This window comes from Rhipicephalus sanguineus, chromosome 3 (assembly GCF_013339695.2).
Source record: "Rhipicephalus sanguineus isolate Rsan-2018 chromosome 3, BIME_Rsan_1.4, whole genome shotgun sequence".
Taxonomy (NCBI): domain Eukaryota; kingdom Metazoa; phylum Arthropoda; class Arachnida; order Ixodida; family Ixodidae; genus Rhipicephalus; species Rhipicephalus sanguineus.
This window is the reverse complement of record NC_051178.1, coordinates 202,011,670-202,039,325: the sequence shown is the minus strand read 5'-3', so window position 1 is coordinate 202,039,325 and position 27,656 is coordinate 202,011,670. Positions and strand designations below refer to the sequence as shown.

At 46.6% G+C, this 27,656-nt stretch overlaps 1 protein-coding gene across 2 annotated transcripts in view; it reads left to right on the top strand.

The window, feature by feature from the left end:
* Positions 1-27,656, top strand: part of LOC119388123 (hemicentin-2) — a 170,900-nt gene that overhangs the window by 13,206 nt on the left and 130,038 nt on the right. The window contains exon 1 of one of the 2 annotated variants that reach the window (XM_037655770.2): positions 10,890-11,308. The exons of the other annotated variant lie outside the window; for it this stretch is intronic. Within the exon in view, the coding sequence (XP_037511698.1) occupies positions 11,251-11,308 (58 nt within the window). The 5' untranslated portion in view covers positions 10,890-11,250. Of the gene's footprint in view, positions 1-10,889; positions 11,309-27,656 lie in introns of those variants that run through there. 2 annotated transcript variants of the gene reach the window in all.

The following is a 27,656-nucleotide window of genomic DNA, read 5'->3' as shown; positions in this document are numbered from 1 at the left end:
TCACCAAACCATGGATCCTTCTTTTGCGCTCTGTTAATGCGCGCACGCGTTGATGACTCTTAAGTAGGTACTAAGCAGCGGAAGGTGGTACCAAAGCAGAATTCTCTGTACATTAATAAAGAGCTTACTTTCTCTCTTTTTCTCTCTCGCCAATGAAATAACAAATGAACATAAGCTATTTCGCTGGGCGTGTTGTGATTGACAAATCTGTGTCTCAACTCTCCAATGCCACCAAAATATAACCTCACGTTGGGTCAATTTCCTTCTACGCAAAACAGAAAACAAGTTAGCCCCACAGTCGCTACGCAACGTGCCTCTAATACGCCAGGCGTGGCTGTCGCAGGTTCGCATACACAGGGTTCGGTTCCTGGGCGTGTAACAAAACCTCACGCAAAATTCGACACTGCTTATAGCAGCGTCGCAGCGGCAGAGTACAAATGCTCGCGCTGGCATAACCGCGCTAGCTAACGCACACTGTTCGAACAGCCCATTACGATGACGAAGAGGGCGAGAGCGCAAACTGTAACCATCGCCATATGCAGCTATACAATGAACCGGTCTGCCCGGTAGCTCCGCTCTGTTCAGGCACTGCTAGCGCACTCACTGCCACGGCGCATACTAATCGAGCTTTTATGTCGCTAGCTCGTCGCTACATATTAGGAATTCAACCCGCGGCAGATTTCTTTTTTTTTGATCAAGCGGTGCTTCTTGGTTAAGCTAAGCCCTTCGCCATAGATCGTAGCGCTCTCCTCGCCCCTTTTTTTTCCGACCACCTTGTTCTTGCGCACGTCAGTCAGTGTCCTCCGGTACGGAGTCGCTCCCACCGCGTTGTCTACGCAGCCGCTTTTCTATTCCGCGTGCGCCCGACTACGTGCACCAACGCCCTTGCACCTCGAAGCCACCCAGTGCCAGGGTGGAATGCCTAATGAAAGCTAATGACCGCTCGCGGGAGCCCGCGCCGGCGTGATGGCGATCGTGGCGCGCTATCGATAGATGATTACCGAACAGCGCACTTTCTTTCTTTCTTTTTTTTTTTGAAAATTTGATGGCTACGGCGCGCATATGCGCACATTAGAACTAGACAAAAACGCAGTAGGTGTTGTTACGACCGTCCCCAGCATTGGGGTTCTTTCAACATTTGCGAAGCCGTCAAGGAGATCGTCGACGCATTCCAGGGGTAGCATGCTTTTGAGACGACCTCGCAGGCAAGCGAGAACAAAGGTCAACGGACCGGTCTTGCGCGCAGAGGACCGAGTAGTCGTCGAGCCCTCCCCATCTCCCCATTCAGGCTCTTCCCCCTCGTCGGGAGAATTCTGGAATCTGCCGTGTGCAAGCTCTTGGTGCCGTGAGCTCGTGACCATATTTGGGCATCGTTTGAGGTTTTGTGACCATATTTGGGCATCGTGTTAGTTTGTGCCCTCTCCATGTGCGGTGTCTTTCCCCTCCCTCGTGGGCAAGGCGCCGAGACGACCGTATTGGCTGAAGACGCGGACAATGTGCCCAGGGTTGGCAACGCGGCGCTATAAAAGGCCGAAGACGTTCTGTATGTGTCCCTTCCCTTGTACCTTGTATCTTTCCACTGGTCACTTGTCGCTTGTCGCTTGATCACTTGATCATTTTACCATGTAAATAAATCTCTTTCGTTCGCACGAGCGCCTCTTCTCTCGGATTTGGCGGGACGAAGGGTCCGATGACGGGGGCCAGCTACCAATGATGAGACCGGCAGGACCCGGAGTCCCAACAGTGTACATTCAAAGAAGCGCAGGGGGGGGGGGGGAGGCTGTGGTGAGTGACAAGGTGTGAGTCTACAAAGTCTTTAGCGAGAGCAACGCAGCAGCTTTAGATACTGCCTGTCACAATGAGGCACACAACTTCTCGTTTGTTAGTCTAGTAGATGTACAGACCGCGGTTATATAGGAAACGAATGGTCCACATTCTAGCTCTGAAACTTCCAATTTGTAAAAGTTTTATGCTTTAGGTGGGACAGCTACTCAACAAAAAAATTGCACACGATGACCTCCGTGCATATCAAATGCCAGCTGTAAACCATCTATGTCCAGTGATTATTACTTTGCCAACTATCACCAGAGTGACAGGGTTACATGGACTTGTATCTAAAGAATGGCATGATAAGGTGCACTAGTAACTTACAGTGGCGACACAACCGGTCGTTTCTGGCACAAAATTAAGAGCGTTTGCGTGGCATGCTGCCTGGCCACATCGCAGGAAACACGCATTCCGCTGACTTAGAAGTGTTGAACAACACATTTTTCCCTCCTGTCTAAGGTCGGGCTTTATTTTAACTCTCTCCTGTCTGCGCGATCGCACTTTCAGTCATTCATGTACAAAACGAAAAAGAAAGAGAGAACAAAGAGAATGGCGCCACGTGGATTTTAGGTTTTGTGACGTGTATATTCGCTGTCCGAATCCTTCTAGTAGAACGCGGCGAAACCAACGCCGGCCTCACAAAATGCGGAAAGGCCGCATTTATTTTCATATTCCGAGTCTCCACGCTACCTGGCGGCGAGGGGGAAAGACCCGCACGAGCCAGTGATTCCGAATAGAAACGTAGAAAAAAAAAGCTGTGGCCAACAGAAACAAAGTTGCTGCAAGCAGAACCACAAGCTTCGGCGTGACTGCAGAGTCTATAGCATTATCGGTTATTTCCCCGCCGTATACCTCCGCGTGCCGTAGAGCTGAGGCTCTCCCCAACTGCGGTGGCTCTTTGCCTAGTACGTGTCCATTGAGCTATGGCGCGACGTGCGCAGTCAAAACGCCCGACCGTGCTATACACAAGACGCGCGATTGCGTTCCGTGCCGCATTTTGACTCTACTATACCGCCCACTTTTCTCTCAATTCTTTTTGCTTCGTCGTTCCGTCTCTCGCTCTGTGCCGTTTGTGCTGTTTCTTGGAAAAATCGAAAATCATCGCACATTCACCGCCCCTCTCCCTTCGTATCGCACATTTTCTCTTTACTGTATTGCTTGTCCCTAGCTTTTAGCGGTGAATCCGCGGGGCCCCGGCCGGTCCGTAGCGCGCCCAAGTTCAGTTATTTATTGCCAGACGTGATTTCGAATGGCGCTGAGGAGTTGGCATGCGGAACATGACCCCGAATTCGGCGCGTAGATGTTGCGCGCGCGGGCTTGTAGCCGGCTTCGACACGGTGCGCTTCTCAGCTTCGCCGCTGGGATTTACACTCTTTGTCTCCACGTCTAAGAATCTTGCCGAAGAACGTACAATTCTTGTCCTTTTTTTATTTGGTCTGGCCTTAAGCTTTCGCAAACGCAAACATAAAATGTGTGAGGCTTAGTATTTCAATATTTAGTGTCGGTGTACCGATATATACAAGGGGTCAGAGATGAGCCAAGTCCGTAAAAAAATACGAGGGCTATTCAAAAAGTAAGGGGCGTTTGCTAATATTTAAATATTTACACGTCAGAATAAAGATTTATTTGGGCAGCCCTTCTGTTAATTCTTCGCGAAGGTACTGAAGTTATTGTTCTGACTAAGTAGTCATCTGCTTGTCAGGGAATGGAAACGACAATGTCTGCGAAAATCGTTGCTCCCGCCTGTTGTAAAGGGCGAGCTGTAACTCGATTTTTGCATGCAAAAGGATCATCAGCTTGTCAAACTTAACCAGAGTTGTGACTAGTTTATGGACGTGAAGTGATGAATGAAGGAAAGATCAGAAAATGGTGTAGAGACTTCACAAATGGCCGCACAAATCTGCACGACGAAGAGCGGAGTGGAAGGGCCAGAATCCAGACCAATGAAACGTTCAACAAGTGGACCGGGAATTACGATTAGATCGACGACTGAGTGTTAGTGGTCTGTCGAATGAATCTCCTCTTGTCAGCCGCACTACAATTTGCACGATTGTAACTGAAAAGCTGGGATATGACATAGTGTGTGCAAGGAGAGCACTAAAAATGCTTACCGGCCAACGCCAACTGCAAAGAATATCCAGGCGGTGAATTTCTATGCAAAGGGACTAAAGAAACAGGTGCAGCGGTACGAAAAGTGCTTATAAGTTAACGGTGAATATGTAGAAAAGTGAAGTAGTTTTGTACTAAACTAAACCAACCAATAAAAGTTTTACTAACATTTATTTTTTTTTCGGTCCAAACAGCCCTTACTTTGTAAATAGCCCTCGTATTTTGTGTAAAATACTATTACGTAAGTAATGTATACTAGTGCTCAAATGTAGGTAGTGCCACTCATTTTTCGGCTGAGACTCCTGTATTCACGCATGTCAATGTAAGACATCACAAAGAGAAGGTTGTGGTGATGAAGGCACAGGCATAGGTGTGCGAACAGGGGGGGGGGGGGGAGCAAGGGGGGCGCCCTTGCCTAACCCTTCCTTCCCGTAATACCTCCTCTTGGCACTGAGCTCTGATCGTAACGGCCTCAGTGGGAGGGGTTCGAGAAGCGCGGGGGGATGCTGAGGCGAAACTATCTATAGCTTTGGCACAGCGTAACAATTTTTGCCGCTGACTGATGATTATTTGAAGGCAGCGTATTGAAGGCGACGACCTCTACTCATTTTGTTAAGTGTCTGACTCCGACGTCGTCGCACTGACTCTCTTTCACAAGTCCAAAACGTCTTCCATGTAGCTGGAAAATTATTCAGCCGACTGCTGTGCTCGTTCTCGTAACCCCGATTCTGTTCACAGCTTACGTACAGTATAGGGCGGCCAAACACAGCTACTTAAGTGGTATTAAAAGGGGACCACGTCGGAAAATCTTTGTCAGGCTTGTTGTACCAAAGGCCGGCCACACACCATGTGACTGAAGAGCAGGTGACTGAGTTTGGCGGGATCGCCGCATTTGTTGTGCACGCTTGCTCTCTTGTACTTTGAGAGCCCATCTCTTATGTCACTCTCGTCCGCGCCGCTGAATGTCGGAGGTCCTTGTGGTGAGGCACGCCAGAGTACACGACCGACGGAGGAGGAGGCGTTTGTTTGGATGCGTCTTCATTCATAGTTGATTGTAGGGTACGGGATCCTAGTTCCAGGATGCGTGTTTTGAGGGAGAAGCACCTCCACCACTTGTAAAGATGTCTATTGCTCAGCAGCGCCAGGGCCAACCGTCAGATCAGATAGGACACAGGCTCCGAGCATGGTCGGGGTTCCCGAGTACATTGTCGGAGAACTCACTAACATTCCTCTTCTTTACGCTGGTTATAAAAAATGGTGACTTTTTGTTTGAACTACAACAATGCAGAGTAATGCTCGTTTGTTTCGGGAAGTTTATTTAACGTCATCACGCAGTGCTATGAGAAAAACGTGGCAAATTTTAAAGTCAGAGATACGTTAGAAAAGAAAGCCTAGTTAGCAGAGGGAACATCATTTTAGTAACCTAATTGTTCTGCCCGATATTGAGAAAAAACATTACCACGTACCTGTTTCATAGGTGCTTGTAATATAATCGTTATATTTATTTAAATACTGTGAAACATTTGTTTTTGTCTGGATTAATGCAACGTGCTAATTTGTCCGTCAACGGAATACTTAGTCACGTCCATGCCTTCTTGATCTTTAACACACAGAGAAGGCACGTAATTGCGTAATGATACCTTTGTTGCACCGAGCTGTCTGAATTATTGATAATCGGGTGCAATGACCCAACGTAGAACATATTTATTTTCTTTGAGCAACGAAGCGATTTTCCTTACTAACTCATTACAAAATATGTCACATTTTGCTATCAATATCATTTTACACACAAAACATAGGCACCGAAAACTACTCGCGATGGTGTAACACTCTTTATCACGCGCATCGCCTGTACTGATAGATATTAATGGAGTGCGACTTTTAAGCCTGGTGTACATTCGGAGATCGTTACAAAACTTCAATTGGGCTCATACGTGTCACCCTTTGTTTCTCATACCGATGTCATGCCTTCTCAACCAAATACTGAGTAGCTATGAAAAATTGACTTCATAACAAATTACTTTGGCGAGAGAGAGAGAGACATAAAGAGAGAGAAAGAGTAAGGCTAAAATGTAATTAAAATAAATAGAAGTTGAAGCATTAGGAACAAGTTAAGCAAGCATAGAGGGGAGCTCGCGGTATTCCAGTTCACAAGGATGGCTTGTTCGGCGAGTTGGCACATCATTGGTAGTATGTCAGCGAACTCTAAGGAGCAAAGAGAGAGAGAATAAGAATATAAGAAAGGCAGGGAGGTTAACCAGGGCTGAGAAAATCCAAGAGTAAGAAGCAGACAAAGTGAACTGGAAGGCTACTGATCTAACACTTGATTCCTTACTGAGAACGGCGTCCCGCAAGGCATCCATGCCCAGCAGTACTCCCCGTTATGGTTTCGTTACCCACACGCAATTTTTATCCTCCTTCCTGTAGGGTATAATCTTCTGACTGCGCTCATCAGAAAGCACCGCACTAATGATGACCTTGGTGAGCGTGATCAGTAGAATAAAAAAAATTCACAGGGTCCCTTATGCATTCGGCTAAGGCGACTCGAAGGCGAAAGCCGTCTTCTTTTTCTTCTAAGTCGCTGTATTGATCAACCCCGCCCCCCTCCGAAAGCTTTCTGCAGCTAACATGGTTTTGCAGTGCCTCCAGGATCGGAGGCGTTGAAAGCTTTCCGCAACTCACCTGGTTTTGCGCTGCCTCTGTGATCTTACGTCATCCATCAACCTTACGTCATCCTTATTGACCTTGTCATCCATTGACCTTACGTCATCCATCAAGTGACGGCACCATGCCGTCACTTGATGGATGACGTCATCATGTGACGCAATTGTATGTGATGTCATAGTGAGGCCATGATGACGTCACAAATTTTAGCGATCTGTGGCATCATGAGGACGTCATCAAGTGATGATTTTTTTCATCACTCGAGCTGACGCCGACACGGGACGCCGACGGTCAATTTTCGCGTTTGGTGAGGCATGTAAAGCTTTTGACTTAATATTATTGTCATAAAATAAATTGTGGGAGGCATATGACGTTAAGATTGCTGCTAGGAATGCTTGTGAGAACAAATTTCGCTGCACTACACGCAACGGGACGAGTTTTATATTGTGAATGTGAGCAAGTTTAGTAAGTTTGACACGTGTGTTGATCGCTGGATTCGATTACTTGCGGCAAAAATACACATGATATTCGGGTGTGAATGATAGGATGAGTGAGCACGCCTGTTTAATTCCCACCGGCACGAGTGGCCAAATCCTGATATCCATCTTGTAACGCGTTTCCAGGACTGACAAAGACCGAGGAAAGGAAAGACACACATAGGGTGGTGCGTGAAAAAACAAGTTTTGTGTCCTTCCTAGACACAAAAGTATTGGCGCGACCTACTGATCAGATAGAGAGAGAAATCACCGGAGCGTTTTATATGCATATCAGTGAAGGAAGTATCAGCACACCTTCGACTGCGCTTTCTCAAAAAGAAATTGCCATTTTAAAGGCAACCATACATAGCACGTGTTGGTGGCGCTTTTTAACTTGAATGCTGATATGCCCCCTTTGAATATCTTCTACTGTTTTTGATTGCTCACCTTTCCCTCTCCCTCTCTCTCTTTGTCGCTTTCCTCCTTTTTGTCAGCTCTTTCTAGGCTCGCAATGAAATCAATTGTTAGATAGCACGTCAACTTGTGTGTGTATTTATTTTCCTCGGCTTTTGTCAGTTCCTGGCAGCGCGTTAGAAGATCAAGTCGTACCAACGAGCCCACAATGCAAGAAAATGTCAGCCGTAAAATGTTCGACCTGCCTTCTTTGCAGAAACGGAGTAACAGAGCAATGGTGAGGCGCGGACAGAGGAGGAGTGACGCAGAAGCGCTACAGAAGCAAGGTAAACATGCACCAACAGCCCCCAACTGCTGTCATCTACTGAAGAGTTACGTATTTTTTGGTAAAGATATGCTCACGATGGAAATTCTCTTTTTCCAAACGCTGAGAATTCATAGTGACGTAGCTCGCCGACGGAAGCACGCTTGTGCTTATCCTACCTGAAAACATTCTAGATGTAGTGTTCTGCGCAGAACAGCCTCAGTGAATACATCGCGTGCGAAATACTTTAGTTACAAGCTATACGGTTGCCACTGTCATTGAGAGGCTCTGCACAGGGCATCTGCACAAAATGCGATGACGCTTGGAAAGCGTAGCTTGGAAGTTTGTCTCAAAACTGGCTTTTATTTTACTTTTTTGTGCTGTTACATCATATGTGAACTTGCACATTTTGTAGTATTTGCCTAGCGAAAACTTTGTGCTAACCCCTAAGGAAGTGCAGTCTAGATAGTCACTGTCTAGACCACTGCCCGCCAACGTTCGATTTTCGAACGTTCGAAAGCATTTGGATAACATCTTTCCAAGTGTGAAGCCTGTTTTCGCACAAGCACGTACGCAGCCTCGAATATGACGTGCTTTATGTGCCGTTCTTTTGCCACAATATTCTATTGACGGCTGGGTCGCACAAAGCAATGCTCACTCATTAATGAGGCACTGACATTAAAACTCGAGATTCATTCGATTGCTAATTATGCATAAGTCTTTTTGGCCAAACGCCGTACGAAGGCTCAACAGGACGCTCAGCACCCTGCATCTTCGACGGCACTGTGACGCGTTCTGGTTGGCACACTCCACCCTAAGTAACGATGCGCTATCAATGATGACATTGATGATCTGAGTAAATCATTTCACGACGTCGTGAATCCTGGTGATTCCCAATTCCAGAATGGTGTTCTTCATCACTTTTAGACACTGATAGTGGCGACGACGGCAATGCTGGTGAGAACGACATGGCTGCACGCGTGCGCCTAGCAGACGAAATGTCAGCTGAACCTTCGCCACTTTTTACAGCGAAAGCTGTTATGAGATCATTTCACCGGCCGTTTTTGGCGCCGTAGTTGTCCGCCGCCGCCGCCGCCGGTGTCCGTAACCAGTATCACTCGAAATAAGGAAAAAAAAACTAAATAAGAAAAAAATTCCAGGTTCGAACCTGGGCCCTCTGCGTGGGAGCCCAGTATTCAACCTCTGAGCCATGCCGGTGCTTGAAACTGCTTTGCAAAAAGGTCCTATACAGGCTTCATGTCGAGAAGGAACCACATTAGCATATGCAATATAGCGTGGTAGAAGAGTAAAATAAGCACCAAGCGTCGCACAACGCGAATTCTGTAACCAGGCGTCACACAATGCGAATTGCGCAACGAGTAGGTTGTTGAATGCTTCCAACCCATTAGAAAGGGCTCTGCCATAATTCTTCGTCGTCATCAGGCACGGCATCAACAAAGTGCGCATAATGCCTTACATGTGTTTAGCAGGTACCACGGCTTTTCGTAGAATGACGAAAAATGGCACAGTGCCTGCTGCCCTACTTCTCAAAAACTACAATGATTTATAGCGTGTGGGTTCCTCGCAAGTGCACTTGTATTGGTTGCCAAGGAAGCCCATAAGCGCATGATCCATTTCCTCGGGGTCTCAGTAAAATTACAATGATTTATAGCGTAGTGGGTTCCTCGCAAGTGCACTTGTATTGGTTGCCGAGGAAGCCCATAAGCGGATGATCCATTTTCTCGGGGTCTCAGTAAAGGTCTTCGCCCCCCCCCCCCGTTTCTCTCCCACGTCAACGTATGTTATACAGCATGACGGGAGAGGGAAATAGCGACCGGGCGTCACCCAATGCAAATTGCATAACTGGTGGGCCGTTTAAAGCTTCCAACCCATTACAGAGGGCTGAGCGATAATTCTTCATCGTCATCAGTCGTCGCGTCAACAAAGTGCACATAATGCCTTACAGACGTGTAGCTGGTGCCTCGCTTCTCCGCAGAATGACGAATAATGTCTCAGTAGGTGCTTTCCAACTTCACAAAAATTGTAATTTATGGCGTAGTGGGTACCATTCTAGTGTACTTCTATTGTAGCCCCAAGAGAGCTTACAACGGGTTCTAGAAACGGCGCTCTTCCAGCTTTCGCTGTGACTGTGCTGCGATTTCAGCGCAGGCCTGGCGTTTTTTTATGCTGCCAGATGATCAGCTGGAGGGCGGTCTTGAGATTACCGCGAGGCAGCGCTGCCTGCACCAAAAATTGGCTTGCTTGGCACCCGTTTTGAATCGCGCCCCTTACTGGTCACATTAAGCATTATTATAGATATTTCTTCGTTCATCCGTTGCACTTTGAGTCGCGAATAGTTACTAGGGGGTCGATAACTACCCGCGGATTCAAAAAGAGCGAAATGCGTGAGTTAGACGTCAGTGCTCGTTTAATAGTAAAAACACCGGGTTTCTACATGGAGAGTCGCTCGTATCACTTCACAACCACACACAAGTACTCAGCGATGCCGGTCACAAAAATAAATTTAAATAGTACGGCGAAGCGTGCTGGGTGCGTGGGACGTCCGGATTTTGCCGTTGACACGAACAACTTCATCTCCGTGTCGACACGAACACCCTGTTCCTTTTCTGTCTTTCTGTCCTGTAGAGCATGCTCTGCCACTCCATTACTCTATGTGCGGCGAAGCAGAACCCGCGGGCGCAAGCCACTGCGCTTTGCGGACAGCGACGAGGGAAAGCAAACAAACGTCAACAGAGCCAGCGAGCGAGCGCACAGAGTAATCGGGCGACCAGAGAAGAAAAAGAAGAAAGGACAGAGAGGGCCAGCAGGCAGCTGTGGTGGCGGCGCGGCGGCGACGTGGAGAGCGCTCGGCGGCGCACCGCAAAAGTGAAACCGAAACCTGGTGGCGCCGCGGGATTGGAGTAGGCCGCGCAGGCGCCCTGCGTAGCGCGAGACGGTGGCCACGCCTGCCCGCTCTTGTGTAAGCGACGAGCCCGGGCCCTTAAAACAAACCGCGCGAAGGGGGGAGGGTCCACCGGACGAAAGGGGGTGGCGAGGGCGAAGACTGGCACCGTCCCAGTCAAGGTTTCACCTCAAAAAAAGGAGCGTCACTCACGCACGCCGGTCGCGCCGGTTGTCGTCGCCGCAAAACACGCTGCACAGCTTTTTCATTGGTTTTACTTCTTGTATTTAGTGATGGGACTGCTCCTCCTTGTTGCACGTGATTCGAGTGACGCGGCTGCGAAAGTAACGACTGGTACCGGCAGTACTTGACGAAAACCGGACGCCCTATCGTCCGGCTCGTTGCTTCGTGCGATACAAACTTCCGCTGCTTGCCGGAAAACTTAGTTTTTACAATTTTCTTAAACACCTCACGGTTATCCGTACACCGCTTTGGACACACACTTCGCCGAGCCAACGTTCCGAGTGTGTTCTGTCACCAGCAGAGTCGCCGTGATGAATACCCTAGTCGGCTGGTGGCCCAAGGTCTTTTGCCTGCTTCCTTACCTAACTGGTAAGTTAAAATTTGCTAATCGCATGTACGCGGCCTAAGATGCTTGCGCGTTCGTGCCACTGCTCAGTGATCTGTCGTTCTTGGGCTTCGCGTCACATTTGCAAGCCTGATGAGCTCAAGTTTCACGAGTATGCGCGCTACCCGTCTACTGTCAGGTGTGCTGCGAGACGCCCAAAAAGTTTCAAGTTAAAGTTACCTATGTGTGAGGTACATGATCCCAATGGCTAACGGACCTGCAAATGTAAATTACTGCGTGAAATGTAGTTTCTAAATTAGCATACAAGACTGCTCAAATATTGTAAGAGAGCCGTTGCGCTAAACTTCAGGCCTCTGCATAGTAAATTCCCAACACTATTTCGCGTTCATGTTTCATGTTCAAAATACGATAAAGAAACCAGAAACTAGGAAGCTAGGAACGAGTTAGTTGTATACTCAGCATAAAAAGGGAAAGGTACGCAATAAGAAAGCATAAAATAAGAAAGAAGTCGAATTCTGTCTATTGACATGTTTCACGAATCAATGCGGATGAAAACGGATTTGTGAAGTCATGGATGTGCGAAATACATACGATATTTACCATTATAACGATGAAGTCCAAGTAGAATATTTAACCTCATTTTATGAACTTAAAGAGCATGAAAACTATTACGTAAATAAATCTTGCCGCACGCGTACTGCTACGCAAAGCCACCGTTTATGTAGCATCATTAGATAAGAATCTTAGGGTACTTCTATTGAAGTACGTCGCTTACCCTCCCCATTTTCCTGATTCTAAACCATACAGAGGAACGTTAAGCGTAACTGACGTGAATGTTGCATGGTCATGATTGACACTTTCTTGTGAAAAAGAAACTGATTAGTTTAAAAGTCATAATACGGCGCAACCTTTGCGCTGCGCAACAGGATACTGTGGTATGATAAGCTAAGTCCTTCACCGCAGTGTCGTACGCTCCATGGCTTCGCGATTATGCTAATCTGTAGGCAGTGACAGTGGTGTGATTGACACCCAAATATCGTTGGCTTACGTGCATTAATAAAAACATTACGCATAAAATGCCATACCTTAGTTATTTCTGTTATCCAATAGCATGTCATTGGATCTGCGAGATAGCGCGCTTTCTTGGAATGCCATAATCTTTCTTGCGAGCTGAATGCCGTTTGAGAGGCATGAAAAAATAAGCAATTGTTTTAGATTTAAGCATTGCATTTTATCGCGTGATTGATCACATTGCGGTGATTGATCACGTTGGCCAAACAAGTCTGACGCTTACTTGTGTACGGAAGATCCGTCCGAGAAATCAAAGCGAGCAACTTGCCTCGCAGCTTATTGCAGATAAATGTGTTACTAAATGTACCAAAATTGCGCCCGCAATATTAACCGAGACATGACTGCCTTGTTTTACTTGATGATTAACATTATACCAAAAAGTACGGAAGTGTCCTTTTTGCGCCCTTTGCGCGCCGGCATTCATCGTTCACAGAACGAAAGGTGGTTGGAACGGAATAATTCTTAGATGACGCTTTACTTCTACGCGGTAGAAGTTTCGTTAAGTAATGCGATAAGTGCAGCGCCAACTACGTCTGGGGTTGTAGGCCTACCGGTATGTAAAATTTTTCTACTGTGATCTTCAACGGAACATGTCTCCCATTCAATGATTATTTCTTACACGTGAGCAATGTTGTTCATGCTGTAGTATCTCTTTGTGAAAACAATAAAATTGCAATTCTTCAGCATTCTGTGCAAGAACAAATGTCAAGCTTTCAAATCTTCCCTTCTGAATTCCCATCCTAAAACAGTAATATTCATGTTTATTTACATGCATAGTTTCCACAAGCCAATTTTATTTACCTTACTTGTAATAATTATTTAAGCTTTTGTACATTCCAATACTCATGCAAGTCTGTAGTTAACCGAGAGAACGCGGCGGCTGCATTTTCGATTGAGGCGAAAATGTTTGAGGCCCGTGTACTTAGATTTAGGTGCACGTTAAGGAACCCCGGGTGGTCGAAATTTCCGGAGCCCTCGACTACGGCGTCCCTCATAATCATACCGTGGTTTTGAGACGTCAAACCCCAGATATTATTATCATTAACCGAGAGACTACCGGGTGTGATAACCAGGCTAATAAGTATTTTAAACTTTAGGTTATTGCTACATTAGTTGTTGTGACCACCATACGTGGTGCAACCAGACGCAATCTTACTCGCAATAAAATAGAACACGCATCTTGAACTCCTGAGTATATGTACAGTCAGCTTCAAAAGTCTGGAGACCACAAGAGGCAAGAAAAAGCTTAACATTTCCGCTGCTTCGGCAGGCAGCCTTGAATTTAGATTTTCTACCTATTACAAAACGCGCAAACAACACGTACTCTGCAGCTTAAGACGAATACGTTCACAAATTACTGGAAAATTCAAAATTTTCTCAGACCTTGTGGCATCTAAATTTCTGACGCCGACTATACCGGACAAACAAAAAAAAAAGCTTACACTGTTCTGCCCATGACTCCAGCTAAGTTCTGCCGAGCAGGTTCCAGTAGAGACTGCGAATAAAAATTAAAGGTTTCCACAGCAGCGCGGCTATGTCAGAAGATACACGCGTGTCGTGCACGTGTCTCTATTGGGGAAAAACGTCCCCGCGAGACACGAAGCAGGATTCTGGAGACCTGTGTCGGTGGGACGTCGAGTGTTCCGGCGCGCGAGATTAGGTCCCGATAGATGCCCCGCCGGCGCAGCGGCGGTGGCTGAGGGTCCACGTCGGCTCCGCTCTAGTCTGAGACTTCGCAGGGTTGAGCGATTAGGGAAATTAGAGAGCATGTGTCATTCCCAAAGCACAGGGGAAGCCGTGTGTAGCCGAGCGCAGCAAGATTTCGTCCATCCAACTGCTCGCTACTATTCCGCGGTCCTTCCATGCACTTCGCACAAGGACCGGGGCGTCTGGCAAGCCCGATATCACGTCTTGCGATGTGCTCCCCTAGCGAGAGCCTTGCCTGTGTTCCTTCTTTTCTTTATCTGTTTTTGTGTGTTCCTAGACGAAAGACGCCATTCTATAGATACGGGATTGGGAGGTTGTGTTGGCAAAGATGACTCCGGTTCCTCCCGCTGCTCTTCCTTTTGTAGAAATGCTTCGCTTTTCTTTCCGATATATCTGTTATTCTCCGTTGATGGAAAATCGCGTGTTTACTCTGCTTAACATTATAATACGAAAACTTATCGTTTTCTCGGTAAACTTGATATCGCTGTCTGAAGCGTCTGTCATTGGGTGACTGACAATAGGTACGACACTGCATAAACGAAAATTTTACCTCGCTTGTGGATTTCATTGTCGTTGTGTATCTACGTTTGACAAAACAAGTCGTTCTAAACCTGCAAGGAGCATTTTGAGATGGCGGCAGATTTCATGTTGTGACGCAACGGTCTGGGGCTGTTCAACCTATTACTGCTGTTGGCAACACAGTTCGATGGCGGAGGTCATCTCCATTGAGTATTTTATACTAATATTTTTCTAAAGGTTTTTTTCTGAAGGTATCAAAGCCAAGAATTCAAACCACATATTCGCATTGTCATTGATTGAAACGGATGAATAGTGTTATGTATAAATATATATATATATTTAATGAAAGGAAATACCATTAGAAGATCGCTCACCGGCAAAGATGCGCAGTTTTACCAATTAAGACTAGCTGGCGTACTGGCACATTGACAAAAGCGCTTCGAGGAGAGAACACGGCCGCTGTGTTTCAGTACACCAAGACTACCCTTTCGCTGGTTTATCTTGTACTGAGCAATAATACCTGAATAAATATTGACATAAACTGCATTAACATGCATTAACATGCAAAGGCTGCATTAAGATGCGCTGTCGACGCCATCTGCTATAACATGAGCTACCCATGTTGCGTGCGGTTCTCTGTCATTGGACCGGGTTTGGCGACAATAGCGTTATCACTGTAAACACGGCCTATTGCGAATCGACTCTGCGAAATCCCGCAAAGTGGCAGAAGGGTTAAGAAAGCGAAATTGATAACCACCCGTTTGTAGCATGAAGTCACAAGGAAATCCATACGGACTTCTTGGAAAGAAGGCTTCTATGTCGCCGAAAAATTCGTCCTGGTCCGGGTATCGAACCCGGGACCAACGCATCTCCGATATGGTCGCTCTACCAATTGAACTAACCAGGAAGCTGGAAAATGGCAGTGCGAGAGCGAAGTAATCGACAACTCGAAGCGCACGGACACAGCATACTGCGAAAAGGTTTTCTTTCTGAAAAGCTTTTTCTGAGAACTCTGTATGGATCTCCTTGTGGCTTCGAGCTACAAACGGGCGGTTGTCAATTTTCCTTTTTTTTTTAAGCACGGCCTATTCTATGTGTCACCAAATCCGGATAACGCAGCTGAGGAGCTGTTAATTTACTCTTGGCCTTTTGTGAGAGACAAATGATAGCGCAGCCACGCTCAAGACAATGCTAAAGCAAGGAAAGCCACCTTTGGCAGCCGTGTGCCCCCTCGCTTTTTTCTTTCTCCTTTCGCTGCACGCACTGGAAAAGCGCTGGCTTATCTACAGTTATTAACATCTCATAATGGGCCCCAGAGCGCTCGTTAAACAGCTCTTGTTGTCGGCTGTCGGGCCGTACACACACACACTTCCATTCTTGTTTCTCCTCTTTGGAGAAAATATAAACGGCGTTGCGTAGTGACCCTCCGGTATAAAACACCGCTCAGATCACGCCAGTTTCTCAGAGCTTGATCTAGGTCCGGAATTGCCGCGTTGAAAATTCAGCAGTGAGTGATGACAAAGTCGCGACCGTGGAAGCCCGTGCTCCAGACCACTCATTCTTTATCCGAGGTTGTGTCTTACTAAATCTAACTTTTTTTGTTTTGTGTCTTTGCCGATTTGTCTTTATCCCCTCTTTCCTCTCCGGCCCGCTCGTCGTATTATCCGCAACTGGTACCGCTGGCACGGCACGCCAACGTATTGTTCGCGCTTCGGACGCACCAGAAGGAATTATGAATCTCCCGGGTGCCGTTTCAGCGACGATTCGCTTCTGCTGTTGGCGCCTTTCCGGTTCCTCTCCTCTCGAGTCCATTGGAAGCCGTACCCCACCATCGCTTCCTTTTGTCCTTTGCTTCTCGATCCGAGTTTGGTCTTTGCATGGTCTTCGCGCCTCTCTCACTCCTAGTGGGCTGCTGAACGTGTATCGCGCTCGTGCTGTTGCCTACACGTCCCAGACCACGGCTCCCAGAGCTCCGTTTATCCGCGCCCTCCTCACGCTGAGAGTGCGTGTTTAGCCTGGCTCCCGACAGCGCGCATTATGTTGCTTCGGGATGCGCGTTTGTCAGATTCGGAGGTCAAGTTCGTTTACATCCTTTCACCCGCCGCCATCCCGCCTCAGAGACATAGCGAGCGTGTATGAGTTGCTTTGATGACGTTGCTGCTGTGTCGAGAAAGAATGTCTTGTGTAACTTTTCCGCTACATAAGTGTATTCGACATAGCGGTGCATAGGCGTGCGCACAGGCGAGGAAAGCCTCCCCTGTGTGCAGGAGGGCCCCTGATGTCATGCTGCATTCCAAGGACTGTTTGCTTCCCCCGTTTAACGACCGCTTAAAGCAGGGGACCAAAGGCAGGCCGTTGTGACAGTCATGTCATCGCTTTATTTTCGTTAAAACGTCCATTGTGAAGCTTGTCTTATTTCTGATTCGACCGATGAGGGGAGGGGGTGCTTCGGCGAAACACCCTCCCCCCTAACTGAGAACTTTGCGCACGCAAGGTTCTTCTGTACTTAAAATGCGCTTCAATTCCATGACACACACCCACTACCAGTATAATAAGCTTTAACGCACGATACATGCTTAGACGCAGCTTTTCTCAATGATTACACGAATTACTACACGAGGAAGCGACCACGTACACTAAACGCCGAGGAACACAGAGAGCTCAGGGTCCCCAATAAACAGCCTTCCACCTGAGATAACAAACTTATCATAGGAGATTTTGCTGTCTACACTCTTTGAGACGGTCACCCATGTAAAGAAAGAAATAAAATAAAATAAATTTTGCTGGTGGTGCTGGGTTTGAACAAAAGGCCCCGCGTTCCAAAGACAAGTGTCTTAAAGGAGCGCCGACGCCAATAACCTGTATGGTAATTTCATTATTTTCCGTCCTCACACGTTTTCCCGCCCTGTCCTTACGTTTTTTGCTGATGGTTATCGCGACAAGTCTGGAAAATTAGTCACACTTCGTTTCTAGAATGCAAAAAAAAAATAAAATAAAAATCAAATAAATTATATTTATGTCGTCTGTTCTCTGCAAAAGTTCGTCACGGCATTTGTTGAAAGCACGCAAAGCTCAGGATGTAGTCACTTTACCTTCCGATTTGGGCGTCTACACTTCCTTAGCCATTAAGCTGCACACCTGCGTTTGCAGAATGTGAATATATCTGAGCCATATGAATGCGTTCTACCCGCCGTCCAAAACAAATGTAACAGGAAAACACTTTTCAAGAAGGCTTCGCAGAAATGTTTCGTGGTGATGGAATAAGGAACGCCATGCTGGCGCGCAACTCGCAGAACAGACACAGCGAAAGCAGGGGAAGCGGCCTTTCTGGAGCCAGTTGTAAACTCTTGGGGTGGCCTCTGCAAGTACAGTTGCAAGATACCCACTACACCATAAATCCTTGTTATTTTGTGAAGTAGGGTAGTACCCACTATGACAGTATTAAATATGCGGAGCAATGAGGTACCCGCTACACATCTGTAAAGCATCATGTGCACTTTGCTGATGCTGTGGTTGATGGATGGATGGATGAATAAACTTTATTTAGGTCCCTCGGAACGCGCCCTAGCACGTTGTGGGCCGCTCCCACGTCGGAACAGAAAGACCAAGTCTCTCTGCTGCGTCGCGGGCCCGTTGGACTGCCCATAGTTGTGCTTCGAGTCCGGAGCTGGTAATAGCATTTTGACTGCGTGATGACTTCGCCGCCGTGTAACGCGGGGCACCGCCATAGCATGTGTTCGAGATTAGCGATATTTGCGCTGTGGTTGATGGCGATGAAGAATTATGCCTGATGCCTTTGTAATCGGTAGTAAGCTTTAAAACGACTCACTCGTTACGCAATTCGCATTGTGGCGCCTAAAGTTATTTACTTTTCTATAACGCTATATTGCATCTGTTAACGCGATTCCTTGCCCGACATGACGCCTATATAGGATCTTTTTGCGAAGGAGTTTCAAGCACAGGCGTGGTTCTGTGGTAGAATTGTCGACTGCCACGAAGAGGGCCCGGGTTCAAATCCCGCCCGATCCCGGATATTTTTTTACAGCGAAAGCTGTTATGAGATCATTTCACCGGCCGTTTTTGGTGCCGTAGTTGTCCGCCGCCGCCGCCGCCGCCGCCGGTGTCCGTAACCAGTATCGCTCGAAATAATAAAAAAAACGAAATAAGAAAATATTCCAGGATGGAACGAGGTTCGAACCTGGGCCCTCTGCGTGGGAGCCCAGTATTCAACCTCTGAGCCATGCCGGTGCTTGAAACTGCTTTGCAAAAAGGTCCTATACAGGCTTCATGTCGGGAAGGAACCACATTAGCATATGCAATATAGCGTGGTAGAAGAGTAAAATAAGCACCAAGCGTCGCACAACGCGATTTCTGTAACCAGGCGTCACACAATGCGAATTGCGCAACGAGTAGGTTGTTGAATGCTTCTAACCCATTACAAAGAGCTCTGCCATAATTCTTCATCGTCATCAGGCACAGCATCAACAAAGTGCGCATAATGCCTTACATGCGTTTAGCAGGTACCACGGCTCTCTGTAGAATGACGAAAAATGGCACAGTGCCTGGTGCCCTACTTCTAAAAAATTACAATGATTTATAGAGTAGTGGGTTCCTCGCAAGTGCACTTGTATTGGTTGCCAAGGAAGCCCATAAGCGCATGATCCATTTCCTCGGGGTCTCAGTAAAATTGCAATGATTTATAGCGTAGTGGGTTCTTCGCAAGTGCACTTGTATTGGTTGCCAAGGAAGCCCATAAGCGCATGATCCATTTCCTCGGCGTCTCAGTAAAGTTCTTCCCCCCCCTCCGTCTCTCTCCCACGTCAACGTATGTTATACAGCATGACGGGCGAGGGAAATAGCGACCGTGCGTCACCGAATGCAAATTACATAACTGGTGGGCCGTTTAAACCTTCCAACCCATTACACAGGGCTGAGCCATAATTCTTCATCGTCGTCAGTCGTCGCGTCAACAAAGTGCACATAATGCCTTACAGACCTGTAGCTGGTGCCTCGCTTCTCCGCCGGCTGACGAATAATGGCTTAGTAGGTGCTTCCCATCTTCACAAAAATTGTGATTTATGGCGCAGTGGGTACCGTTCTAGTGTAATTGTATTGTAGCCCCAAGAGAGCTTACAACGGGCACTAGAAACGCCGCTATTCCAGCTTTCGCTGTGACTGTGCTGCGGTATCAGCGCAGGCCTGGCGTTTTTTTCTCATTTCGCGCGATAGCGGTTACGGGATTTGGCGGCTGCGGCGGCGGACAACTGCGCCACCAAAATCGGCTGTTGTCTTGATTTAATAACAGCTTTCGCTGTAGAAATCCTCTCTAGGGCAAGATGTAAAGCCAACATGGAGGAGCGCACGCATCAGGCAAATTTAGAACTTGCATAAATTTATTGCCAAACTCGCGTTTCGATGGTCGCGGGATGCCCCTTCTGTGGGGCCAATCCAAACGCTGACGAACGCAAGAAAAATGAAAGACGCCATGCTGATTCCACCCGAAAAGAACGTTACATCAAAGGCCGAAGCCTACAGTACAACTGTACGCTTACGCATCCCTTAGATATCTTCCAAAAGAGATACTCGGCGGATTTTATTGGCCGCCGTTCAATGATGCTGCGGTCACTACCTGTCCTAAGTAGACAGGTAGTGACCGCCGATCCGAACCATGAGACTGAAGTAACTAGACGAATAAGAATGGGGTGGAACGCATTCGGCAGACATTGTGAAATGATGAATGGTAGTTTACCACTATCCCTCAAGAGAATGGTACATAAAAGCTACATCTTTTCGGTACTTACCTACGGAGCAGAAACCTGGAGGCTTACGAAGAGGGTTCAGCTTAAATTGAGGATGATGCAGCGAGCCATGGAAAGGAAATTGATAGGTGTAACCTTAAGGTACAGGAAGACAGCAGAGTGGGTCAGGGAACAACCGGGTGTTAAGGACACCTTAGTCGAAATAAAGAAGAGATGGACATAGGCAGGGCATGTAGCGCGTATGCAAGATAACCGCTGGTCATTAAGAGTAGCTGACTGGATTCCAAGAGAAGGCAAGCGGCGTGCGAGGGCGAGACACAAAGTTAGGTGGGCAGATGAGATCAAGCAGTTTGAGGATATATAACGTGGCTGCAGCAAGCACAGGGCCGAATTGATTTTCGAAACATGGGAGAGGCCTTTGCCCTGCAGTGGGCGCAGTCAGCCTGATGATGATGATGATGATTATGATGATAATGATGATTGATGCTACGCTTACTGTTTCCTGGCTAAGCGTTCAACATGCTCCGCGGTGCGGATCGCCGTTCCATTGCGCGCCTAGTATTCCATAGGCTGCCGCGTTCTAAATCATGTTTGGCTGCGCATCTGCCGAAATAAGTATCTTCTAATCCTCTATATTTTTCCCTACGCATGATACGCTTGGTCCTATTTCATTTCAAATTGGCGTCAGCGCTCGGCATGTAATGACCCTGTATATAGTTGCCCTGAGCGGCCTCGATCAGCAGGCCTGCCGTGCAGGATGATCAGCCAGCAGAGCGCTGATCCTACTTAATCCATCGTAGAGCAGTTATCGCCACAAAAGAAGAAGAGGCCGAAAAGTTCAGCTTTGAAACGGAGCCTAATTATTTGTCGTTGAGCAGAGTGACCACGCTAAGCGAAGTGGCCGGGATCGGAAGTGAACGGCGTTTTAGTTTGCTGCTACGTCATCAACAAGTGCGCGGGAAAATAATCTTCGCATAAGTCCTTCGATTTTTCGAGAGTCATTGGGAGAAAATAGAGATGGAGAATACAGTTTCATGAGTTAAAGAGACCGAATTCACTATATTGCCTAGTCTCATGGCTTGACCGTCGCTACTTAATTGATGAAGTCCTGCCTTTAGTTTCTTGTTCATAGCCAAACCGTGTCCGTGAGCGAAGTTATAATAGTTTCAGCGAAGTTATAAATCAAGCAAAGACATGTTGAACTAAACAGCGTAGCAGACGGCGCTCACAGTTCGTTGTGCTTTGTGTGCTTGCGCATAATCGGCAGATCTCGTTACCTTTCGAGAATATTAGGCGCTACCATATCCCGCGCACAGCGCTCGCGCGATACTGCTAAAAAACGGGAAAGTTGTACAGTACTCACGGATTCAAATGAGGCATAGAAATTTTTATTATAACGAATGGCATTCGCAATTGCTCGAGAGAACAGCGTCAGGTCGCGACGAATCTAGCCTGTAAAGATAATATTAGCTCTGATCTGCGCGGTTGAGTCGAAATTACGCCGATATGACCCGAACTGAAGACAGTGGAGACGAATGTACGCGCGCTACTTAACCCTAAATTGTCCTGTTCCAATAAGTGAGTACTGGACATGATCACGACGTACATAAATGACAGTTCTTATTTATTAGCACAGAACTACCTTACTGTACACTCGAAAAGAGTACAATAACTATAATTTTGAATAATTCATGCGACAACTCAAGCGAGCGTTTCGAAATGCAACGCTAAGAAGCAGTCTTTTTGTTTCAAACTAGAAAATAGTACAAGGCTAGAGCAATAAAACAATATTGTTAAAAACTTCTCGCTAATATTATAACTGGCTTAAGATGTATGTATCATCACCCAGGTAAGCCGTTTTACACTACAGCTGATAGGACACAGATGAAATGAATAGGACAAATGAAAGGGCCCCTTAATATAAAAAAAATACTATTAGGTAACATAACTGACTCCATAACTTCAACTTTGTAGATCAGCCATAGTGCTTCTGATGATCTAGTTCTTCGCAAGAAGCTAGGCGATGACGAGCGTTTGGCCTGTCTATTCAGGTACTGCCGCTGCAGGAGAAATATGCGCCGCTGGAAGGCAAAGTTTAAGGGGACACTGTCGAATGCGGACAGCTAGGTAATAAATGCGAAGCATTTCTTAGCGAACGTAAGGTACTTTGAGCGTTTCTATCTATCTATCTATCTATCTATCTATCTATCTATCTATCTATCTATCTATCTATCTATCCGTCTACGTCTGTGTGCTCTCGGTATCGCCTCTTTACTTGGTGTAGATCAAAATTGGCACGGGAGGATAAGAGGGTTTGACGAATGTGACTGCCTGGTCACGACGTGAATAACATGAAAATCCTGTCGCGTACGTCATCAAACCCTTTTCTCCAGACACATGTGGCACATACCTGTATACCAGGGGCCGGAGTATACGGGTATGCGCCACAGGTGATGGACAGTTTATATCTACCCGGGAACGGCGAGAACAGACATTGGTAATTTAAATGCGATAGCATTAAGAAAAACGGACATCGGCAGCGTTGACCCGACGAATGCAATAAATAAAAGTCAGGATCCCAGCAGGAATCGAACCCAGACATTCTGCGTGGCAGTCAGGTGTTCTACCACAGAGCCACGCTAGGTCATGAAACTACTTTGGAAAAAGACCCTGTGCAGGCGTGACGCCGGTGCAACATCAATTCTGGTTGCACTGCTGGTTATCTAATTTTATAACAAAGCAATAAACATTACATACCTACTCCTATGATACAGGCGTCATATCGGGTTAACGTCATTTTGTGGTTCCATTGTTGGCTCCACTTTTATATCAGTCTAATAAACATTACATTCGTATTCCTATGATTTAGCAACCTATATTCAATCGTTTCCCGACCTCGGAGGAATACGGAAACAAAAGTTAAGTACGATATTCACATCATCATACCGTAAAGTGCGCTTCAGTTCCACAATACTGACGTCTGTGCTTTAACGTGAGTGCTGACGTTACGTCAGACTATAAGCTACGCTTTAAACGCCAGTGTAGTCGACGTGCTTGGTAAGCCCACAATGTGCACACAACTTCGACACTGACGAAAACACGCCGATCCACCTCGTAACGGTTGGCTCAAAGCCGAATAATGCTGCATAGAACACTGCTCGCTGACTGCTTCGCATGATACCGATTCCCACGAGGCGTGTGATCTGCCAAATTTTAATTTTACTGCGGAGCTGTTCAGCTTTTAGTAATGTCGTTTGTCGTCGACAGAAAACTATCATCATCATGAACCGGCACGCGCTCTCTTCCTCGTCTTCTTCCTCTTCGTATTCTGCTTCGCTCCCAGAACAGGTGCGCCGATTTGTCCGACGTGGGATGCAATAACTCTGATGGGCGAGAGAACGAGGCGGGGTTCGAACCCGCCTACCCACGATCCGAAGGCGAGCGTCGTAACCACTCGGCCATCCAGGCACGCCAGCAGAGCATAGCGTAGCCTTGTATAGTATAATATAGCGAGGGGGTGGAAAGGGGAAGTGAGGTTGAGGAGGAGGGAAAGGAGGACGGGAGAGAGCAAAGAATATCATATAAAAAGAAGAGAAAGAAAGGGAAGAAAGAGAGAAAGATAAAGAAAGAGGGAGGGAGAAAGGGAAGAAAGAGAAACAAAGATAGGAAGAGTGAGAAAGAGAAAGAAATAGATAGAGAGAAAGAAAGAAAGAGAAAAAATAAACAGAAACGAAGAAGGCCGCCCAGCTGCGCGCTTCCTTCATGCTTGGCACCACTAGAGCGAATCTGCCTAATTTTTTCTTCCTTTTTTCTTTTTGATAACCTCGGAATACAAAGTTCCGTTTGTCTGAGTGCAATGGTAAAGCGGACGAAAATTGGCAGAGCACTTAAGTCATGGCAGATGTCTTACTGATATTTAGCAGGAAAGCAATAAGTGCAGGAAGTGTAGATCTTATATTCTTGCTTTATTTTTTACATCTGCCATTACAAGTATTGTTTTTATTGCAAAACATAACTCGCTTACTTTTGAATACAAGAAAATCGTCACGAGTTTCTCGAAGCTTGTCTGAGGAAAATGGCTCCTTGCTGCACAAGTTCTATATTGCTTTACGCAACGAATTCTAAATGACGGTGTTGCAAATAGACAAATATTAACGGTGTAATACGTACGCTAAGCTGGGCCAGTTCTTCAGGTAATACAGCGTGTTTCTCCAAGTTCATCCGTTTCGGAAAAGCATGGCATATTTTCCTATCGATAATCATGTTTTTTTCTCCCATCCACTTCTTGATCCATTCGCAATCCGTGCTCTACCCGAGTGATATCGTTTTGAAACATCGCGCGTATTTATGCCTTCCGAAACCGAACATGTTGTGCCCATCTGCGACAAGATTAGTCTGTTTCGTAAAGCAACTTTAGAGCTGCGGCTCTTAAGCCTTGGCACATGCTTACTGAAGGCGTAAGTGAGAAGTGCGTTTCGTAAGAGCTCGCCACTTGCGCACTACCTGTAAATCTTTTAAAGTCTATGTATGTTGTCTGTGAAGTGATGTACCAACTACTTTGATGATGTAAGCGAGTCTGAATTTAGTTTCATTACATTCACTTGGTTTGCTATTTTTTTCGAAAATGCTGATATTGAAATGAATGGTAAGCAAAGAAAAATACTAAGTGACCTTAATAATAATAAAAAAAAACACACGTCATGTTGGTCGTGCTGGATACTTGTGTTATACGAACGAAATCTCTGTCTCTGCCCTTGAAATCGCTAGCAGGTGGAATATATTAAGCGTTGATTCCGGTAGCCTCGTTCACGTGGAGTAAAACTGTAAAGCTGGCGATGTTATACATAGTCAAAATAGTCCGCTACACTTGAAGCGCTTTGAATTATTGTTGCCGATCCTAACGTCTCTCTTGGATATCCGCGTCTGCTTGCGCTGAAGGGCTTTAGTACAGCGATCAGGAGTGGGCAATTTTCGCGTCAACCGCCTGAATGAATCGTTTCACATATGCACAAGTGGGACCACCGTTAGTGCCCAGAGGGAGATTCTAACGCAGCAGAACTTGTTAAGACAATACTGAGAATCCGTACAAGATAAGTAGTAAATCCAGAAAAGTACACAGCAGTTGTTGGTTAAAATGTATTTTTCAGATCAAGAACAACGGAATGAGCTTACCACTGAAATGGAAACGTAGAAGCTTATGGAAATTGGCAGCTATTTCACTTGCCATACGTAGGCGACTACAGAAATGATTAAAAAAAGCGATGGCGTGGATTCTGTTATACGTTCTCCCAATTGATGCGACTTCCTCGGTTTTGGGTGGATATTTGTGCCTTGGGAGGCCCTGTTGTTCGGACGTCGCCACTTCGCGCTCCCGCAATGTCCAGAAATGCCACGGAAGTTGTCATCGCTGATTAATTCTGAAAACTTGAAACTCGAAGAAATGTTTCGGTAACTAGCGCTATCTTTTATTACTGTAATGCCCCTGCTAATGTTGCAGCGGACGTACCCGCCGGAGTCGCTTAGCAGGTAAGCTGTCAAGCTGCTAAGCTAGAGGGTGCGGGCTCAATTTCCAACCATAGCGGCCGCATTTCGACGGGGATGAAATGCAAAGAACAGTGGTGTGCTTAGAGTTAGGTGCACATTGAAGAACCGGAGGTGATCGAAATAATCTGGAGTCCTCCAGTACGGCGCGCTTCATAATCATATCGTGATTTTGGCTCGTGAGGTGTCAGCAATTATTATTATTAATTGCAGTGGACGAACCATACAAGGTCATGTTAAATATGTGACATCCGGACTTGCTATTGCAAGAGTTCACATCTGGCATATGCAAAGACTGATTTCAGTCTGTGGTTGCAGAGTGACATAGCTCGATCAGAGTCCTAAATATTGATACTTATATTGCATTAAGACTTAGCTAAGATATTAATGAGAACTAACAGACAATAATGCTCATTAGTATCGTGTCTAACGAAGAAAAAACGAGCCCTTAAAAGTCATCTTCTTTCCTTAAGACTTAGCTGTTACCCAACAAGGAGTTAGCTACTAGCCTCACTTCGTATAACGCTTCAACCTGTTGTCGCATTCACTGCCTCGCCCTTGCTTTGAAACTGTGTCTTTTTGTTGTTGTCCAAGATCGCACCAGTGTGTTACCTTAGAAGAGTGATTGAAAGAAAGAGAGAGAGAAAGCAAGTGAGACAGAGAGAGAGACGAAGCAAGAAAGGAAGGGGGAGCTCATGGTTACCCGAAGGCGTGCTTGGTTGCCTACCCTACCTTTGGGGAGAGGGAGAAGGGTATGCTAAATTAAAGATAGATAGGCTAACCAGGAATGAGTGTGGTGAATACTAGATAACGTTCTAGCGTTAAACGTTGCCAAGTTTTTTAGCACCCTCCGCTGCGTCGCAGGTCTGACCGCCGCCGTGGTCAGTTGCTTCGCAGCCGCTGAAGACTGAGGGCCGAGGATTAATTGGTGTATTCATGTGAGAGGTAGTGGTCAAATACTGCACCAGAATGGCCAACCCTCCGCTGGTGAGGGAGTGTATTACCGGCGGTGGTCACCGGTGAGGCCGGTGACCAAAGCCGGTAATACACTCCTGTAAAAGAATACGTCTAGATAGGATAGGTAGTAACCGCGGAGACGAACCATGAGACTGAACTAACTAGGAGAGTAAGGATGGGGAGGAGCCCATTCGGCAAGCATTCTCAAATCATGAATGGTAGTTTACCACTCTCACTCAAGAGGAAAGTATATAACAGCTGCACCTTACCGGTACTTACCTATGGAGGAGAAACCTGGTGGCTTACAAAGAGGGTTCAACTTAAACTGAGGACGACGCAGCGAGCAATGGAAAAGAAAATGACAGGTGTAACCTTAAGGGACAAGAAGAGGGCAGAGTGGGTCAGGGAACAAATGGGTGTTAAGGACATCTTAGTCGAAATGAAGAAGAAATGGACGTGGGCAGGTCACGTAGCACGTAGGGCAAGAAAAACGCTGGTCTTTAAAAGTAACTGACTGGATTCCAAGGGAAGCCAAGCGCGCGAGAGCGAGACAGAAAGTTAGGTGGGTAGATGAGATTAAGAAGTTTGCGGGGATGACACGGCAGCAGAAAGCACAGGACCGGGTTGATTGGCGGAACATGGGAGAGGCCTTTGCCCTACAGTGGGCGCAGCCAGGCTGATGATGATGATGATGAGTGTGGTGAACTCCCTGCACTCAGGAAGGAAAAAATCGGAAAAAAGTGCGAGGGGCGAAGCTAAATGCCAGCGACATAGTAACAGTTCTGCGACCGATGTCACAGATGACCAGTCAGTCCAA